This window comes from Netta rufina (genome assembly GCF_964035555.1).
Source record: "Netta rufina genome assembly, chromosome: 6".
Classification (NCBI taxonomy): Eukaryota; Metazoa; Chordata; class Aves; order Anseriformes; family Anatidae; genus Netta; species Netta rufina.
The window spans coordinates 20177800-20197615 of record NC_140129.1 but is presented as its reverse complement, the minus strand read 5'-3'; the positions used below and the strand labels follow the sequence as shown (position 1 = coordinate 20197615).

Sequence of the window (19816 nt, the reverse complement as noted above, 5' to 3'; positions counted from 1 at the left end):
TCTGTGTCACTTTAGTCAAGAGCTGGTAATTAAAAGGATGGGTGGAAGGATTTGAAGGAATTGAGGCCTATTTATAATCTCTTGTAAGATCAACTCGGTAGTAACTGATTTCCTTCACCAGCTAAAAGAATTATGGTCAATTATTTAAGTAGTGATGTGCACATAGTACTTCATGAAGTATATGGAAATCTGTCCCTTCAACATTTTGTAACCTGTAGTTCTCAGCTGGGAGAATGAACCCTTACAATTTAATCCATAAATTGTGCATTTCATTACTTTCCTGTAATATATTTTTGCATATGTTAATATAGTCAATATATCTGCAAAGTGTGCCTCTTACAGTATTACTTAGCTTCTGTACATGTATGTAACTAAGAGTATTGTTCATTTCTACTTCATGTGGTTTAACTGGTGCATTTAAATGTGCTTGAGCATTTTGAAGTGGTTTTAGTATTTTTACACTTCACAGGCTGTTGTGATTTAGCATCAGAACACTCTCCAGTTGAGCCAAGATTTATACAGTCTTACTGAAGATGTGAATACTCAGGTTTTTGTTCCATGCTAAACTGGATGAGTTATAGAAAACTGCAATTCCACTACAGACTGACAAATGACAGGCTATTCACAGTCTCTAACATAAATGCAGCTGTGTAATGAAACTGATCTACTGTCTTACTATCATGTTTTTCCTACTTTCACACTTCTGATCTTGTACTTCAATATGTTCTTTTGGGAATGGGTCTGTGAGGCAGAATAGTTCTCACCATTTACAGGAGATGTACCTGTCTGATGTTATGAAATTAAATACAGCATTAGGACAGCTGACAGACATCTTAAAACCAAGCACAGGGATGAGCTTTGATCACAAGGGCCCCTACACCAGTATCCCCTCCTAGTAACCTGGCTGTGCCAGCAGCACTGTTTAGGAAACTGCAGAAAAGCATACTCTATCTTTCTTGCATTTCCTACAGTCAATTAAGAAACTTGAGTGCTAGACAGACAATGGTCTTTCTGCAGGCACCTCTTTCCTAGAAAGGAGTAGAGATTCAGCCACTTTTAATGTAGACTTCCTGTTTTCCATTGCATTCTCCACAGTAAAATTAAGTAGAAAACTTAAGAAGAAACAGACTCAGTATTGGTATTACTGCTACTATTTTAAACAATTTACTTAATTTTATTATTTGCTCATTTTTTAAAGCCAAAATGTAAAGTTTTAATTAAGCTTTGAGGTTTAGTAACACTTAAGGAGTACAGCACATCCAACAACACAAGTGTTCAGATATATGTGTAGGTTGTTACCTCTTGACTTCCTAGAAAGTGAATCTGCTGCTTTGTTTCATAACAAAAATACTGTATTTGCTGTATAGCTGTAGCTATGGTACTTGAGCTGAATATGGGCAGATCCTGGCCAACTGCATGCCTTCCACCATATTCCAGAGTTAGTTTCAGCTATTAGGCACTGATAGATTTTCTGCAGGCACGTGGGTTTTTAGAAGACCATGGCTAGCTTCTTATTCTGTAGTGGATGCTTCTGTACTTGTCTGATGGATTTCTGAAGAAGAAAGAAACAGAGTTAACTCCTCCTTTGTCATTAGTAATCCTTATTCAATGAAAAATTAAGTGAGGGGCTGTAATTGAAACAATAATCGTCCTACAACACTAATGGCTTCATTTTCCCCCTTTCACTGTATTAGTTGCAGGATGTGTAGTTTTTAGATCTTGGTAGCCTGATCCTGTCTCTGGTCAGCACAGTAACTATTGCTTACTTCCAGTAAATGTTGCCATGGGCGAGGCTTTACCTCTTTTAAAAGGAAAAAAATATATATGACCAAAACAGGCCAAATCAAGTGCTACTAATTTGGAAGGGGAAAAAATTACTAACTTATCTAGTATTGAATTTAATTGGGCCTGCAGTTATGATGCATGAGGCCTTCAGTATATAAAGGAATTGTATATTTCTCTGGATAATGTATTGGAGATAAGAAACTGAGACAAAAACAACACTACCATTCTGGCTTATACAAGATAGTATCAAGCAGCTATGAACAACTACGCTTTAAGGCTGTTTTTGATCTTTTTAAAGATTGGTTTAACAGATTAAATGGTGGGTTTGAATCACATATCCCCTTAGGTATCTAGCACATATTTCCTTTGTGGGCTCTCATTCTTAATTGTGAAGGCCACAATAGACCAAACCTAAAAGCTTAGATTGTACTGATGGTGCTGCAAGAATGCCAAGGGAATGACTAGATAGATGGCACTGCCAGAACAAGGAGAATTCATCAGAGACAAGACTGCATTGCTAAGAACAAGGAGGAAAAAATGCATATTATTTATAGCTTTCTTCTACTTCAAGAGATATCAAACATGTGAGTCAGTAACAGGACTCCGGGGAAAAAAACATTAAAACAGGATGAGTTCTTTGGCCTAAAACCACCAGAGATATAGAAAATGGTTTCAGGAGTAACAGCCAGTCTCTGTTGGCACCTGAAAATGTCAGTCATTAATCACCCCATGGTGTCAACTCTACTCTTCAGCAGTAGAATATTTCCAGTTGTGTCCTCTTCAATCTTCCTCTGAACTGAGCAGTAGCAGAGTGTAACATTCAAGAACTTGAATGGAACTAGTAACTCTACCCTACGGAATGGTACCTGACAGTGAAGAACTGCACTGTGAGTGAAGTCACACCAACCTAGGACGAGACATTTTTCAAAACTTCTCTTCCATTTCCTATGTCAGAATTGCATTAAATCTTTAGAGTCAATACTGCTAATAGCTATGCAGTGATCAGAGTTGTAGTACTGTTGAGAACATCATGCTTGACCCTGGAAGCTCATGTCTTCACACATAAGTTGCCAGTTTATTTCCACAGAGTTGAGTGACAGGTTTGGAAAAAAGGCAGTGGGATTTAAGGTATCTGGTTCAGTCCCCCGAGGAGACTTGCATTTCTAAGGTCCTAGCCTTCTTATAAGACCACTACCTATGAAATTACACATGCTATAACCCGAAGCAAGCCAGCACACCACCAGAGAGGGTAAGATGTTAACCCAATTCAAGTTTAATAGTCACTTCTCAGAGCATATTCTGATTTGCTAGCTGTTAGTTAAAACTTCAGCTAATAGCCCCTACCAGTAATGACACTAGGTAGTAGAGTATCTCCTGCTTAGCAAATTCTCTCTTACCAGCTGTATTTGAACTTCCTGCATTTTGTTACCATCTTCAAATAGTGGCTGAAAAGTACCCCGGTGGTCAGCCTCCTGCCTTACATGCTACATCTTCACAGCCTTCCCAGGTGAGGACTACCACCTTTCTGGCCAGGCTGAGCCAGTGACGATGTTCCTGGCCAAAGGGGAATTTTCATGACATTATCTGATCTCCCACATCACTGTGCTGTATCAATCACCTGATGCTACTGAGATGAGTTTGGCTCTGCTGTATTTGTACTACCCTTCAACCAGCTGCAGGCTGTTCTAGATCCTTAGCTGCCTTCTCAGCAGACTGAACAAGCCCAGTTTTCTCAGTTTCATTTATTTCTTATCTCAGGCTGTTCAATAGCTTTCATGTTTCTACTTGCACAAAGAGCTGTTCTCTCAGCTTCTTCCCAGTCCTTTTTTCTTCCTTTGTGTTCTTCAACACATCAAACATAAAACTGACTTAAGTCTTCTGTATTACTCTTGCAAGAGGCTTTCCATTCTTGCTTTTCAGGAAGGAAAACTGTGAAGAACAATGAAACATTACCAAAATGTTTTGTCACTAAAAATTCTAGAACCTCAAGTTAAGTCCATGATGTAAAAACACTTCTTTGCAGTTTTACAGGGATCACCAACTAGAGTTAGTCATTTAAAGCAAGCACACAAAGCATATGTATCTTTGGAAGTCAGTAGTATGTGATCAATTCATGCTGTTTTTTTCGTGCTGAATGTGATCAAATGAATCAACACTTACTCAGTGCATTTCAAAAATACACGGGATTCCTACTTCACTTTATGTATAGTGAAAGAAAGAATTGTTTCCTGGTGGCTGAGTTTGGTATTTCTGTAGATGCTCAAAGTGAAAGGGGTATAAGGCCTGTGGAAGCAGGCTGTAGATTTAGAATGCAATCTACAGAACAGGGCTTTTTTCTTTAAAAAGCTGAGCAGGAAGTGAGGCTGCAATCCACCTTGCTTCTTGCTGCTGTGGAAGTAGACTAAGACCCATTTAACTCACCAATTACACAGTGGTCAGCACATGCAAATGTTCACTTAGCGATGCATTTGGAGCATTATCAAGCTCTGCAGACTTCCAGAATAACTCTTACTGTAGTCAATGATTCTTCTTAAGGCTTCAGCTTTGCCATCCAAAAGCTTTAATAAAAGTTTGCATTGTTTGCTTGCTGGAAAGAGTTTGAAGTAATAAAAGAGCACTGGCTCAGAAAGAAGGGAAATAAATTTTTCATTAGTGAAAAAAGAAAAGAATTTAGAGAATATTTCAGAAACTGATTGCCATGCCCTCTTAAAAAATAATTTCCACTCAAGTCAATTACCCAAAGATAATTGGAAAGAACCCTGCATGACTTTTAGCTAATAGTGCAGCTGTGCTAGCATTTGTTCAGATCAGAAGAGAGTTTGAGATAGGTCTTGATTGTTCCTACTTACTGTGCTTTTGTTCACATTCTGGAGTGATCACAAACTAGATCCTTTTGGATAAAACTTCAAGAAGATGTGCTCCTACCAGGTACTGAGCCGCAACACCAGCTGAGCACTATTCTGGGCAAGCTGCCCCAGACATGCATGCGCGTCCAGTTCTCAGTAGCAGCATCCTCACTCCACAAACAGGGCCTGTTTGGGCCACGCTAATTGAAGTGGGTACAGAGCATCAGCTGCACCTAGCCAGGCCCTGCTGTCCAGAAACGGCTCAGCAGCCCACACCACACCAGGTCTGAGCAATGGAGACAGCACTTGGGTCTGTGCCAGCTCTGAGGAGGTCTTGGCCCTGTTCTCAGGCAGGGCTTTGAGGGCCACGCAAGCTGCAGCACTCCCACACAGTTCCAAGTATTCACTCAGCCTGAGTGAGATGAGAGCTCATATACGTTTGTAAGAAGGAATGGGGATGGTGTTATACCAACCAACCTTCCTCATACGCTTTTTATTTTAATGTATACTGTATGTAGATTTACTTCTCCACTTCTACAGGTGTCTATTTAACTGAAACTAAATTTATAAGTCACTAACTGATATTTCACAACATCCCTACTGCATAGCTTCCATGTTCTTTCAGAATTTTCTGAAGCAGTAGTTCAGCTGAGTCCTGACTGTATCCTGTACTATCTTAGAGAGAAAAAAGAAGAACTAAAAATCTGCTTAGAAAGCCCACATCCATATTGTTTTCCCTCCTTGGACATTTGGACAGGACAATAGAAGTTGCGTGTGTTCATGGCACTCAGTTACTTACTGTCTTTATCTCCGAAATTTTTGCTCTTTACAAAAAGCAGCCTCTCTCTGAGCATCATAATCCAAATCCGCTTGTTTTTCCTGCTCTTTTTTTGCCTTCTTTTCTGCCTGAGAAAGAAGACAGAATAACAAAGCTTTTTGTTTTACTTTGCTTTTTAAAACACATTTTGTAACATGCATTGGGAATTCATATCACTTTCAGCCCTAGAAGACATGGAAAAATGAAAACAAATTTCCAAAAAAACAGTGTTACCTTATACAACACCCCTTGAGAAGAAAGGCTTTGTATGACCAGCTCCCACACTAGGACAGTGACGCCACAAGGACTTGAAAAATGCGGTCACGAGCTCAGGGGAAATTCAAATGCAGAAGGGGGATCTGCATTCCTGAGTGGGGTCTCCTGAAGCCATAGCTGCTAAGGGCCGATCTCTTATCGCCTGCCCTTCCAGGTCATCCTCCCTGACCAACAAGGGTTGAGAAAGCCCAGAAGAGACTTCTGTGCCACTGCTGAGATGTGGCTGGTCCCAATGCCAACATCTGCAGAGCATACAAGATTAACAAAAACCACAGCATGCTTCCTCTCCCAGCCCCTCAGCGTCTCGTACTGTTGCTTTAGATGCATGCTACTTTCTGAAGGGGCTGACAGGGTGCAGCACTTCTATTTACCATCTGCTGGAGCTGAATCTTCTGTACTTCCATACTTGCATCACGTTGTCTTTGTTTCTTGGCTTCTTCCCCTTCCAGGTAGATGCGGTTCTTCTCCATGAATGCATGGCATTCTTTTTCATTTTCTGCTTTATCCTCTATCTCCTTCTCCAGTTTCATCTTCACCTGAATTTTACACAAGAGAGGAGGTTAGCCAAGTAGCTACCCTGCCAGTTTGGAGAGTCATGTATTGCCACCAGCCATTCTGCAGGCCAGATACAAAAGCAATGATGATGCAGCCCTGTATCAGCACTCGCTGGTAAGCACAATCATCGTAGCTGGCCAGTGTCCAAGCCCCAAGCTTCCAGCAGCACCAACAGATGCGTGCCCAACATGAGATGGGAGAGGGAGAGAGGACCCCAGGAAGATGTCAGCAGACCTGATGCAGCATGCTGATCTCTTGCAAGAGGATCTTCCCATGTGCCACTTGCAACTTGCTTAAGGAGTTGGGTGTAAGTAAGAGGCAGCTGCTAAGTGAGAACATGCACAAGCATCCCACTAAGAATTGCTATGCTAAAACCCACAATGTATCTAAAAGGTATTTGGAAGGATAGGAGAGAAAGAGGAATAAGAATGATTTATTTATTATTATTTTTTTTTTTACCACGGTGGCTCTGTGTTCAGCAATAGATTCAATGGCAGCCTTATTTTTTGCTTCTCTCTCTTTGGTTTTCATTTGGTATTCGTCTTCTACCTCTGCAGCTCCTCGAGCAAAACGTTCGGCTTCCATCCTCAATGTCTGATTCATCTGTCCAGCTAGTTGTTTAAAAGCTTTGTCCTGATGCTCTTGAACTAGCCTGCAGTAGAACATGAGCTACCATAACATACCAGCATATCCAATATATGCTCAGCTTATCTGAGGCACTGCCCCAACTAAAGCCAGCAATCCTGCTTCCACCCTTCTATCTTCTCTTGCCACAGAGGCCCACCCATTCAGCTCTTTGACATCCTTTTACTGACGTGGCAAGTAAGCACTCCCTATTTTTTTGGCATGCTTGCTTTTTGTTGCTATAGTGAAATGGATCGCACAGGGAGGAGTCCACCTAACCCACTGTCACTGCAGGCAAATGCTGGGAGCATTGGCTGGAAGCAGAAAGCAAAGGGTGCTTGTTGCATTGGCTCTCTCAGCTACACAAGTAAACAATATTTCTTCTATTACTGTAAGAATATTAATACTGTTGCCTAGTTAAGTCAAACATGTTCTTTCTCAGAGAAAGACAGGCAACACACTAATGCAGAGATATGCATTTCAGCATCTAGGCAACTTGAAGGCTTGAGTTTACCTACCCCCCACAGCACCAATTTCTACTAAAACATAGGGTTTCAGCTGAATTGTCTACTTTTTGTCAAGTTCTACTCACAGAAAACCTTCTTGCATCAGTTTGGATTTTGCTGATGTAAAAATTCAGAGTAACATTTGTCACAGCATTAAGTTGAATCTTAACACTGAAAATACCTCAACCTACCTACTGGTCTCTGCATCTTCTTCTCTTCTCAGATCAGCCATCATTTCTTTTCCTCTAATGTAAGCCCTAATCCGATCATCATCTTGGTCTTCTCTTTGTTTCTCTTCATCTTTAATTACTTTCTGTTCAGCTACATGCTCCTGTTTAAATAAAAAATAACTACTATTGTCACACAGAATGAGATTTTAGAAATATTGAATGGGTAAGAAAAATCTATCAGAGACTTCACGCCTAACCTATCGTAACAGTTCTTTGATTGTACTAGTGGAGAAGATACTGAACAGAAACAGATGGAAGAGAATACTCAGGACCCAATTATCTCAAGCAACTGTTGGGGGAAGGAGGTACAGAGAACGGAAAGATAGGTGTGGTGAGTAGGTCTTCACAAGTTTTCTAAGCATCTCTAATCAGAAAGAGAAAGACATGGAAAAAAAAAAAAAAAAAAGGTCACGTTCACAGACTCAGACTACTCCCTCCTCCTGACCAGGAAAAATGGGCTTAAAACAGAGTAGGTACATGGAATCAAAATCCAGGTATCAAACCAAGAATACTCCCTGATGTCTACAGCAGACTTTTTCATTGTAGTCCAGTTAAAGTTCAGGTGTCACATCAGGACTTTCAAGAGGCCCTTCCCAAAAACAGACAAAAGAAAGGCCTATCCTGCAGCTCTCAACATCGGTATACAACTTGACACTGCTACTGAAGCTACCAACAAACCTCCTGTTGCCATCAGGCCCGTTTATCCATCACCCTAATACAATTGTTTCATTCTAGACACCTACAGTGAAGCAAGCACCGAACTCTGACTTCCTGTTACTTACGTGATGCTGCCTCTGGCGTTCAAGTTTTTCCTCCTTTTCATTTTCCCTTCCTCTCTGAATTTCCAGTTGGTACAACTGGTTGAGCCTTTGTATTTCTTCCCCTTCTCTTCTGGTTTCCAGCTTGGCCAGGTCTGCCTGATGCTTGTGTTCCTGTATTCTGAAACAGGCAAGGAATGGAGTAAGGGCTGGGGATTCCGCGACGTGAGCAGGTCGGGATCCTGCATGTCTGCAGGTACCTGAGCATGGAACAGCCCGGTATTTTGAAGTGAAAGTAGCACATCGGACCAAAATACAACCACGGGTTTTTAAGCGGTGGCTGCAAATCCTTCCGTCAGAGTTGACTTCTGGCATAAAGAAGCACTTAGAAGTTTCCCAATTAAATCAGTACTAGCAAAAGCAAACACGACCAGCAGATGGGTTTGAGTAAGCGATCCCATTTGAGTATCTCAATTGTCAGCCCCCTGCCTGCACGAGTCCGGCCTTTCCCGGCTAGCAGCGAGCTGCCACCTCCGCGCAGTGCCAGCGCTAAGACAAAGCGCGGCCCTCAGCCCACGCCGGCCGCACGGATGACTTATTATGGGCTGGCAGGAGCGGCGAGCACGCGGTGTTTTGCCACAGGGAGCTCACGGCGCGGGGAGGGCCCGACGGGAGCCGCGCCCGGAGCCCCACTCCCCGCTCCCCGCCGCCCGCCCCGGGCCGGGCTCGGTCCCGTTCCCGGTGCCGGCCCCGACTCACTGCGCCAGCTGCTCCCTGGCCACGGCCCGGCGCTCCGCGTAGCGCCCGCGCTCCCGCTCCGCCTCCCGCTCGGCGGAGCCCGGCTGCTGGTGCTCCATCGGCGGCTGCCTCCGCTACCGCCCGGCCCGGCCCGTCAGGGAAGCGGCGCTGCCCGGCGAGAAGCGCCCAGAGCGCGGTGGGAGGCTGGGACCGGGGCTGAGGCGGACACGGCTCCTGGCAGGGCGGGAAGAGAAAGGAAGAGCAGGGCGGCGGCTCTGGCAGCGGCCTTATAGCGGCACCGCCCCGGCCCGGCCCGACGGCTGCTGACGGCCCCGGGCGGCCCGGCCCTGGGGAGGAGCGCTGCGGAGGGTGAGGGGATCGCTGCCCCCGGCCGGCTCCGCGCCCCCGCCCCGTCCGAAGCCTGCCTCGGTCAGAAGCCGGGCTCGGAGTCTCGAAGGCACCCACGAGGCCCGTTTTCCACAGTAAAATATTATCAGGCACCCTTTTTAGGAAACTCTCCTAACTTCTTAGTGCTTGCGGCATTCCCCGGTTTGGCCCGGAGATCTGGGCGGCTAGGGGCGAGAAACCAGGCTGGACGGCAAAGGCCGGCTGGATCACAGCTTGCACCACTGTCAGTCCGTTTGAAAGGCTGGCCAAACCGCGCTGTTTCTTGTTGCCACAGTATTTTTGTAGTAGCTACTTACAGCTATATTGGGGTGTATATTGCCTTTTAGATGACCTTTAAGGGCTGTGACCAAACCACGTTCGTATTTTCACATAACTAATTTACAGCAAGGCATTAATGTTATGGAGGTGGTTGCAAAGCACTATAAAAACTGCAGTACTGTAAGTATTCTAGCTTCTGCATGTATTTGGCTGCTCTTTCTTGTCCTGCAGGTTCTGTAAATGTTTTATTTATTTTTTCTTCTTTCATGATGGGGAATACTGAACTGGAAATAGGCTAGTGAATAGTGTGACTTTTTGCACCTGTGTAGGGAATTTGTATTGCATTAGTAGCCCATAGGGCTGAAAAACCTGGGACAGTGAATTTTTAGAAAAATCATAAAAACGTAGCAGCAATAGTGAGCCTTTGGCGGGAATTGGTTCTGTTGACCGTCAGTTCTATGTAACACACTGCTGTCTCTAGTTAAATAAGCCGACTTTCATGAAATACAAGCTAGTGACTTTTGAGAATACACTCAATTCTCTGGTATTTATTTTTTCAAATGTCTTCCAGATTCATAAGATATATTTAATATAGATCTGTTTGCAGTCTTGACTCTGCCCATAACGTTCAAAAAGGTATCTTTTTAACCACATGAAAACTATTCTGTCTTTCCTTGCTGTATAGTCTCAGTGTTATTTCATATTTTTATCTTCCTGTGCAGTAGTACAGCTACAAGCAGGTAACTGGGTCTCAGCAACATCCTGTTCGTGAAAACTAAGATTTATTCCTTTGCTTCCTCTGGAAAATGGCCCACACCCAAGTCCTGTTATATCTCTGGATGCTTTGAGGAGAGGATAGAGATTGTGTGTAGTCTTGGACTCTGATTCAATAACTTGCTTGGCATAGTTCTGAAATTCACGCTCCCTACAAAGTGCAATAAGCTGTTTCTGAGCATCGTAGTCCAAGTCTGCTTGCTTCTCCTGCTGTTTTCTTGCTTGCTTTTCTGCCTGAAGAAGAAAAGGGAATGACAGCTTGTTATTTCTTTCACAACATAACAAGCTGTGGAGTCTTCAAGAGGGTAAATTTACATGACATTTGAGGTAATGCTAAGTAGTTGATATTTGTCAAATACCATCCCTCCCAAATTCTGTTCCCCACTCACCACAAAAAAAGAAGGGGTACATTGAATAGCTGAGTGAACATCAGCATTTGCTGCTGCTCTTTAGTAATCTGCCCAGAAGATACAAGAGACCAGCAGCAATACATAATAACACAGGACAAGAAGTGATGTGTCATTGCAAAACAGCCTTGACATGCACAACACCCCTTGAGAGGAAAGGCTTTGTATGATCAGCTCCCACACTGAGACAGTGACACCACAAGGACTTGAAAAATGTGGTCACAAGCTCAGGGGAAATTCAAATGCAGAAGGGGGATCTGCATTCCTGAGTGGGGTCTCCTGAAGCCATAGCTGCTATGCGCAGCTTAGTGATCTTTCTCATCGCCTGCCCTTCCAGGTCATCCTCCCTGACCAACAAGGGTTGAGAAAGCCCAGAAGAGACTTCTGTGCCACTGCTGAGATGTGGCTGGTCCCAATGCCAACATCTGCAGAGCATACAAGATTAACAAAAACCACAGCATGCTTCCTCTCCCAGCCCCTCAGCGTCTCGTACTGTTGCTTTAGATGCATGCTACTTTCTGAAGGGGCTGACAGGGTGCAGCACTTCTATTTACCATCTGCTGGAGCTGAATCTTCTGTACTTCCATACTTGCATCACGTTGTCTTTGTTTCTTGGCTTCTTCCCCTTCCAGGTAGATGCGGTTCTTTTCCATTAATTCATGACGTTCTTTTACACTTTCTGCTTTATCCTCTCTCTCCTTCTCCAGTTTCATCTTCACCTGAATTTTACACAAGAGAGGAGGTTAGCCAAGTAGCTACCCTGCCAGTTTGGAGAGTCATGTATTGCCACCAGCCATTCTGCAGGCCAGATACAAAAGCAATGATGATGCAGCCCTGTATCAGCACTCGCTGGTAAGCACAATCATCGTAGCTGGCCAGTGTCCAAGCCCCAAGCTTCCAGCAGCACCAACAGATGCGTGCCCAACATGAGATGGGAGAGGGAGAGAGGACCCCAGGAAGATGTCAGCAGACCTGATGCAGCATGCTGATCTCTTGCAAGAGGATCTTCCCATGTGCCACTTGCAACTTGCTTAAGGAGTTGGGTGTAAGTAAGAGGCAGCTGCTAAGTGAGAACATGCACAAGCATCCCACTAAGAATTGCTATGCTAAAACCCACAGTGTATCTAAAAGGTATTTGGAAGGATAGGAGAGAAAGAGGGATAAGAATGATTTTTTTTTTTTTTTACCACGGTGGCTCTGTGTTCAGCAATAGATTCAATGGCAGCCTTTGTTTTTGCTTCTTTCTCTTTGTTCTTTTTTTCTTCTTCGGCTTCTTTTTTTGCAATGTCTCTAGCAATACGATCATCTTCCATCTTCAATGCTTCACTCATTTGGGCAGCCAATTGGGTAACAATTTTGTCCTGACGTTCCTGTGTTAGTCTGCAGAAGAACATGAGGTATTGTAACATACGCACCTGGTCTACCTGAAGCATTGCTGCTTCCAAACCCAGCAGTCTTCTCTTCCTGCCACACAGCTTGCACTTCTGTAAATCTTTGTACTTTGAAGAGGGGAGAGATGACACACACACATAGACCTATAACTAATGAACCTGTGAAAGAACTTCCTTTTTGTCCTGAATTCTCCTCTTCCCTATGAGTAGAATTTAATTATACAATAACTGTGATTTTTTTTTTTGGTTATATCATCAGCTTGAAGAACTTGAATGTGACAACTGTATAATACTTAAGTTTGATACATTTGATACACAAACTTTGTACCTACCTACGCATTTCAGCTTCCTTCTCTTTCATCAGCGTGGCAATCCTTTGCTTTGCTTTGAAATGAGCTCTAATCCGATCATCTTCTTCCATTTCTTTTTGTTCCTCTGCTGCCTTGATTATTTTCTGGTCAGCTACATGCTTCTGCATAGGCAAAACAGTCCTGATATAACAGATGAAGTTCAGAAAATCTAGGCCTTTGGCTGCAACTTGAAAGAATCACTTCCTCTTCTGTTCTCTCTTCGTGTTTTTCTAAGAGAGCAGAAAGGAAGGGGATTCTTCTTCTTATGGCTCAAACATGCATGAAGGAGATGGTGGATAGGAGAAAGGAGAAGGGGAAATGAGCATTAAACAGCTGCTCCTCCAACCCATTATGCAGGTCAGCATGCAATGCAGGGAGCATTATCCCTCGCTGCCATCCAGACACGTGGGAGAGGGGGATGTAGAGAGGAATGGAACTGCATAACCCCACCAATACTTACACAGACTGTGCTACTCCTGGCCCACCTCATCCAAAACTATCCCAGTTTGAGCTTAATCCAAATCCTAGCTGACGAGGAGTTTTCTAGAGTCCTATGTAAAAAAATTTACTGTCTTTTGCATGCTGGCCAAAAGCGTTGTGAGGCGTGTCTGGTTTGCATTTAGCAAGGTGCCTTTGAAGGTGAAGAGGGAGGGCAGCAGATCTTGACAAATTTTCTAAACATATCTAATCATAAAGGGAAAGACAAGTTAAAGAGATATTTTCATGTTCACAGACTCAGACTACTCCCTCTTCCTAACAAATGAAAATGGGCTTGAAACAGGGCAGGTACATGGTACCCAAATGCAGTTTTTAAGTCAAGTAGACTGTTCCTTAATGTCTACAGCAGACCTTTTCATCGTACACCAGTCAGAGCATCAGGTACTGATGTTACCCCTTCAGACAAGAGAAGGGACTTCCACCCAAGGGGCCTTCTCAAGAGCAGACAGGGAAGACATGGCCTGCAAACAGCAATGTAGGGATATGACCTAACATTGGTAAAGTTGTCAGCAAACCTCCTGTTGCCAGCAGGCCCACTTAGATAATATTAACGCTATTGCTTCACTCTGAGAAGACAAGGTAAAACAAGCATTTTGAACTCTCTGCTTTCCTGTCACTTACACGATACAGCTTCTGGCGTTCAAGTTTTTCCTCATGTTCCTTTTCCATTTTTTTCTGCATTTCCAACTCATACAGTCGACTTAATCTCTGTATTTCTTCTCCTTCTCTTTTGTCCTCTAGCCTGGCCAGATCTGCCTGACGCTTGTGCTCCTCTATTCTGAAACAAAACAAAAAAAAAAAAGTTAAAAAAATGGGTTAGGGACCAAGTGAAATAAATGAAGTAAAGATTCTGCTTGCCTATAAAATTTAAAAAAAAATCTGACATTTTGAAGTGAAGTTGGGTATATTGTCAGACGTAAAGAACAGCAACATTGTGTGCAACTTTCTGTAAAACCTTACAGGATGTATTTGTGAGAAGAGAGTTTAAATACATAATTAATCACAAGTAACCCTATTTTACTACTACATACTGTTCCAACTGATCTCTGCATATTGCCCGTCGATCCATATAACGCTGATGTGCCTTTTCTTGCTCTCTGAGAATAGCTTCTTTACGCTCACGTTCTGCTTCTTCTTCCTTCTTTTTGTTAACACTTGGCTTGAACTTTTTAAATTCAATTTGAGCATCTCTTTCCTTTAGGACCTCAGTAAGTAGCAGTGCACTCTACAAAAGAACGTTTCAATTAATTTGCATGTTCAGAGTGTTTAAAGAAATTCAGTACAATTTGAATTTAAATATTTTAAGTTGTCAACAAACATGCAACCCTTTCACTCTTTCGTTCTGATAGTATAGGTAAGTTTTTGCTTGATCAATAGCTTCCTTCCGTTTTGCTGCTTGGAACTGTGCTTCTTCCAAATCAACTTTCTTTCTTTCTTCCTCTTCCTTTTCTTCACGTAATTTTTTGGCTTTAAGTTTCCTTTGTGCCTGGCCCTATAATGCAGATAAAAATTCACTTTTTTAGAAGTCACATTCAAAACCATTCTGAAGGTGATGAATCACCGAGTGATTTTTTTTTTAATTTTGCGTTTTAGGTTTAATTTGACAATTAAACTATTTATACGTAGCTTAGTTAAAATACATATTTAAAAGCAGATGTTAAACTAAGGGAATACACCTAGAAATATTGTTGTGTTTTTGCCTACATGCATCACCTAGTTGACAGATGTGTCTTGTACTTACCATAATGGTATTGGGCCAGTCTTTTACAGCCGCTTTGGAGCGTCGGTGCATTTCCTCACGTTCTTTCTTCTCAGCAAGGATGCGTGCTGCTTCTCTACTAATGCTGCCAAGATTGTCCTGCATCCTTTCCCATTCCGCTTTTGGCAATATAATTACTTGATGAAGATCTACTCCATTTGGAATAAAACATCCAGCTAGAACACTATTTTGTACAGAACTGTGTGATGCTAGGTAGAAGGAAGAAAAGATACTGAGGTTACTTGGAATCACAAAATCCTAATTCAAACCTGCAGCAGGACTTCAGTCCCTGCATATTATCAGTACTGAGTCGTCCTGACAGTAACTCTCCCTGTCCCAGCACCCCAGAGCTGTGATGGCCGATCTGTGCCTGTGTTCTGAGTGCGGGCGGTGTGTGTAGTTGGGCCGTGGCGCTGAGCAGCGTAACTGTGCGCATCCCTGTACCCGTGTGTGCGTGCAGGGTCGGCCTGTGGTAGCTGATGCCTCGCAGACGGTATTTGGCCATGGGGGCCAGGAAGCATTCCCGGCAGGGAACGACTGGGGAACGGCGCTGAAGGTGGTGCTGGGGGTGGGTGCGGCAGCAGCAGGGGCGCAGGCCGTGCCTCGCCGCCCTTCTCAGTGCGCGCCCTGCGCCTCCTGCAACACAGCGGGCGTGGCAGGGCAGTGCCTCGAGCCGCTGGCAGGACGCGCAGTGCCTTGCGTTGGGCACACACACACATGCGGGCACTCCCACAGCCCTCAGGTCACCGCTGCGCTTCGAGCAGCGCCCTTTGTGTCCCCAGCGGCATTCCCGAGGGAAACGGCGCAGAGCTGCGCGCTGCCGGCGGGGGGTGCCCAGCCACGGGCGGCCGGGGCGTTCACCGCGGGTCGCGCTGCTGCTGCTGCTGCTGCTGCCGCCCTCAGCCCGTTTCCAGCCGCGCTGCCTGGGGGACCCCGCCTCGCTCCCCCTGCCCCCGGGCAGGGCCCAGGGACGCCCCAAGGGCCCCGCGCACTCACGGGGCAGCCGCCCCCTCCCGCTGGGCCGCCCGTGCCGCGCCGCCGCCATGTCCCGGCGCTGCCGCTGTTGCCGCGCAACCCGGCAGCGGGCGGGGCTGGCGCGGGGCGCGACGGGAGCGGCGGGGCCGGGCCCGGGCTTGGGCCTGTCGCCTGCGGGTCTGGCCGCGCCAGCGCGGCGTTGAGGCGGCCCGGCCGCCCCGCTCCGCGGCGGCAGCGTTGCCCGGCGGCGGGAGCCCCGCTCGGTCGCGGTGGCGGCGGCGGTGGCGGCGCGGGGCCCGGCCGGTGCCGCAGCACGGCTCTGGGATGCGCCGCCGGGCCCGGAGCTGCCGCGGGCTGCCCGCCTCGGTCTCGGCCTCGCGTGCCGCAGCCGGAGCGGCCGCAGGCAGTGCCCCCAGGTTGTGTGCTTGGCTTAGCGCCCTTCCCTCGCGTCGTGTTTGTCACCTGAGCACAAGATCGGGGTAGGAGCTGAGTAGTTTCTTTTATATAAGTATTTCTCTTTTTTTATTATTATTTTTTTTTCTCTTGTTTGTTCTGTAAACCGACCCTGGGCAGCCATGAAATTCCTGCTGGTTTTTGACTTTGACCACACGATCGTAGATGAAAATAGCGACACCTGGATCGTGAAGTGTGCTCCTGGGAAGAGGCTTCCTCACGGACTGAGAAACTCCTACCAGCCTGGGCACTGGACCGAATACATGGGCAGAGTGTTTGTCTACCTGGGAGACAGCGGTGTCAAAGAGGAGGAGATGAGAAGGACTATGACAACGATCCCTTTCACTGCGGGAATGGGAGATCTTCTGCGTTTTATTGGCGAGAACAAGGAGCTTTTTGACTGCATAATTGTTTCAGATTCTAATACTGTATTTATTGACTGGATTCTAAAAGCCTCTGACTTCCATAAGGTGTTTGATGAAGTGTTTACAAACCCTGCAGCATTCAGCAGTACCGGCTATCTAACTGTGCAGAACTTTCACACTCACCATTGTCTGAAGTGCCCTAAAAACCTTTGCAAAAGGAAAGTTTTAAAAGAATTCCTAGATAAACAGTTGGAGCGAGGAGTAAGTTACACACAAGTTGTATATATAGGTGATGGTGGGAATGACCTATGTCCGGTAATGTCTCTGAAGAAGAATGATGTTGCTATGCCCAGGCATGGGTATACCTTAGAGAAAAGGATTTCTCAGCTTTCCCAAGATCACAGTCCTGTAGAGTGTTCTGTTCTGGTTTGGTCAACTGCTGTTGAAATAGCGTCTTATCTGAAGCTGCTTATAAAGGAATAATTCAGATGATAAAAGGAAACCAATATAGTTATGCCTTTTTCTTCCCAGGAGAGAAACACTACATGTGCATAAAAGCACAAAATTAGAACTGCGATGTGCTCTGAACCCATGTTTTTTAAACACGATACAAAACTGTATGTTCAATTTTGGCAATAGTGGGAAAGTGATGTTAAAACAGCTTTCTAGCATATTACATGTTCCAACATCAGTGGAAAAGGGGGTGAGAGGGTTGCAGGAGGAATTGTCGTTAATCTTCTCCCGACCCCGAAGGTTTACTGACTGCATGTGAGGTCTGTTCCATGTGCTCAGGGAAAGGAGTGGGATTAGTGCACAAAAGAAAGAAATAATTCTTTACTTAAAAAGAACTTAAATTCTTAACATACCAGGAGCATGGTTCTGGAACCATTGGCTTTGAATACTATTTAATCAGGGTAAATGTTTAATTTGTAAATGATTTGGTATGCCTCTAATCTTGTTTGATCTGAAGATGCATTTATATTTTTAATACACTGAATGTTTACCAAACAAAACTCCTTTTTAAGAGTTTTAATTAAAGACAATAAAAGTTACTGTCAGTGACAAAAGCAACATACAAGATTTGCATAACGTGTTCTGCTGGCTTCTGTGTTAGTTAGGCACCTGTTTTTGTCAGGGCCTGGGGAGAGCGAACACAAGCCTGGGTGTCAGTCTTTGGGTACCACCGTTTACATTGTCAGTCAGACCCCTTCTCTTCTGGAGAGCAGTAAGAATGGTGCAGTGCTGTTGACAGGAGAGCCATTCTCCTATTCCCTTGACTATCACCCTGACCGTGTGCGTAGGGCTGCCGCTGGTTAGATCTTCCCTGCTGACCCCTTGGAGCCAGCCGGGTGCTGTTTCCTCAATGGGTTTCTGCTGCAGTGTGTGGGCCCACAGAACGGTGTTTATGTGCATGTGTTTGCACGGTTCTGCCCGTTCACTCTTGTCTATGTGCACCACATAGCCCTCTCATGGGCTGTAAGGGAGCATCTGTGTCCATTCTAACTTTTTAACAGAATTCACCTGCCTTTCAGTAGTTTCAGGAACCGTATGTGACCAGGGAGTCTTTCGCACTCACAGCGAGATGAGCCCTAAGACTTCGTGCTATGCATACTGAAGTATGTCTCATTAAAGTCACGCTTTTCCATGCCAAATGTTTTCTTAGTCTCCCAAAATAGGTTATAATCTATTGAACTGATGTCTGTTCTCTACCCGTATGTGCCTTAGCTGAGAAATTGGTCCAACTCTTGCAGTAGTTCAGTTGCAGATGTCCAAGTTGTAGCTCAGCAACCTGCAATTGCTGTAGCTGTTGTCTTCTGTGTTGTCTGGGCAGCGCTCTTCTCATTTTCTTATGGACACTTGATGTTGTCAGTAACTTCTTTCTCTAAGTTGAAGGTTTATTAGGGGTGGTCTTCCCCATTTTGAGTGGAAATCTTGAATATTTCCTTTGAGTACTGCCTTGTACTGGGGTTTAGCCCTTCACCAATTTTAACTAATTACAGCAGGTTGCTTTAGCAGTTTGTTACCTAAGGTGTCTCAAATAATATACTTGCCTTATTAGGGGCACAGCTGACAGATAGTTGATAGCTGTCTGAGGTGTTTATACTAGAGATCTTAACTTGTCTTGTGCAAGGGCACATAGATGGCATCTTGCTAACTGGTGGGCCTCAACAGTTTTGAGTCTTCTGATCTGCGGGTTGTACAAAAGTGCTAATGGCTGTAGCATTGCACAATATTGTGTGGTTACTTCTTAAAGTTGTGTATGTCCTGCATTCTGGATGTGCTGCTGTACTGGTACTGTGCCAATCTCTTCTGTGCTCCTCATAACCTACCTGCAAAAGAGTCTGCCTTCTGTTTGTCCAGTTATTGTCCAGATCTCAGTTATTGCTTATTTAAAAAGCAAAGAAACAAAAAAGCCCTAGCCACCTAGTATATGAATGTTCTTTTTTTTTTTCTTCCACTTAAATTAGGTTTCCTAATATTCTTTAGCCATAGGAACCTTATTTTGTAATTTGCTATATTGCTGAATCATTAAGACATTAACCTCCATAATCAAAAAGGGATTGTTTTTATTTTTTTGTGATAGAGTATGGAAGCAGGAGATGAGAACAGATTAAGCAAAGAAAACTAATTGAAAGATTAGCTATTATGATTCCATCACTTCAAGTACAGGGTAGAGCTGATGCTATTTGCTGGACAAATTGTGTGTTAGAGACAGAAGGAGCTTTTCCATTCCAGTAGGTAAGCCATTAAGCAATTAATGAGGTCTCGTGTTATTTTTTTCTCCTCTTCTGAAGATAAAAAAGAAATCCGTTTTCTGAAGCACCACAATTACCACATTTTTCCACATTTGGGTATAAGGGAGGGGAGATGTGTACCTCCAGACTGTGAAGTCAGCTTCAGCTGGTAACACAGCCAAAAGAGAAAAGGAGAAGACAGAGGACATCCTTGAAAGGGTACACATTCTGTACTTAGTGTTGCTGACCTAACTTGCTGGGTGGCTAAAACAGCATGCCCTCTGGTGGGGGGGGAGATGCCCAGCTTC

The 19816-nt window shown here is 44.5% G+C and overlaps 3 protein-coding genes across 6 annotated transcripts; 1 reads left to right on the top strand and 2 right to left on the bottom strand.

The window, feature by feature from the left end:
- Positions 1 to 1190: 1190 nt before the first annotated feature.
- Positions 1191 to 9367, bottom strand: LOC311210881 (cilia- and flagella- associated protein 210-like). Of its 4 annotated transcripts, XR_014618563.1 has the most exons (8): positions 9157 to 9367; positions 8422 to 8578; positions 7601 to 7740; positions 6739 to 6931; positions 6096 to 6260; positions 5431 to 5537; positions 3183 to 4402; positions 1191 to 1552 (listed from the first exon to the last, which is right to left on the bottom strand). XR_014618563.1 is itself a non-coding variant. In XM_084289202.1 (7 exons), the coding sequence occupies exons 1-6, from the start codon at positions 9252 to 9254 to the stop codon at positions 5436 to 5438; spliced, it is 855 nt and encodes a 284-aa protein (XP_084145328.1). In that variant the 5' UTR covers positions 9255 to 9367; the 3' UTR covers positions 1191 to 4402; positions 5431 to 5435. The 4 variants fall into 4 exon arrangements, 3 of the variants coding, with proteins under 3 accessions (XP_084145328.1, XP_084145327.1, XP_084145329.1); XM_084289202.1 differs by having other exon boundaries at positions 1191 to 4402; XM_084289201.1 differs by lacking the exon at positions 3183 to 4402.
- A 1127-nt stretch (positions 9368 to 10494) lies between these two features.
- On the bottom strand, positions 10495 to 16025 carry LOC311211017 (cilia- and flagella- associated protein 210-like; the record flags this gene model as incomplete). The annotated part of the gene is made up of 9 exons (XM_084289480.1): positions 10495 to 10809; positions 11537 to 11701; positions 12170 to 12362; positions 12706 to 12845; positions 13843 to 13999; positions 14253 to 14446; positions 14540 to 14713; positions 14963 to 15189; positions 15287 to 16025. 9 exons carry the CDS (start codon positions 16023 to 16025, stop codon positions 10495 to 10497), a joined length of 2304 nt encoding a protein of 767 aa, XP_084145606.1.
- Positions 16026 to 16111: 86 nt separating this feature from the next.
- PHOSPHO2 (phosphatase, orphan 2) lies at positions 16112 to 17837 on the top strand. The gene is made up of 2 exons (XM_084288802.1): positions 16112 to 16371; positions 16529 to 17837. The coding sequence occupies exon 2, from the start codon at positions 16531 to 16533 to the stop codon at positions 17254 to 17256; it is 726 nt and encodes a 241-aa protein (XP_084144928.1). The 5' UTR covers positions 16112 to 16371; positions 16529 to 16530; the 3' UTR covers positions 17257 to 17837.
- Positions 17838 to 19816: the final 1979 nt, after the last annotated feature.

Coding starts and splice junctions, on each gene's coding strand:
- LOC311210881 (XM_084289202.1), bottom strand. CDS start 9,254: ATGGAGCACCAGCAGCCGGGCTCCGCCGAGCGGGAGGCGGAGCGGGAG. Junction 7,741..8,421: donor AACGCCAGAGGCAGCATCAC/GTAAGTAACAGG, acceptor TTATTTAAACAG/GAGCATGTAGCTGAACAGAA. Junction 6,261..6,738: donor CTGAACACAGAGCCACCGTG/GTAAAAAAAAAA, acceptor TGTAAAATTCAG/GTGAAGATGAAACTGGAGAA.
- PHOSPHO2 (XM_084288802.1), top strand. CDS start 16,531: ATGAAATTCCTGCTGGTTTTTGACTTTGACCACACGATCGTAGATGAA.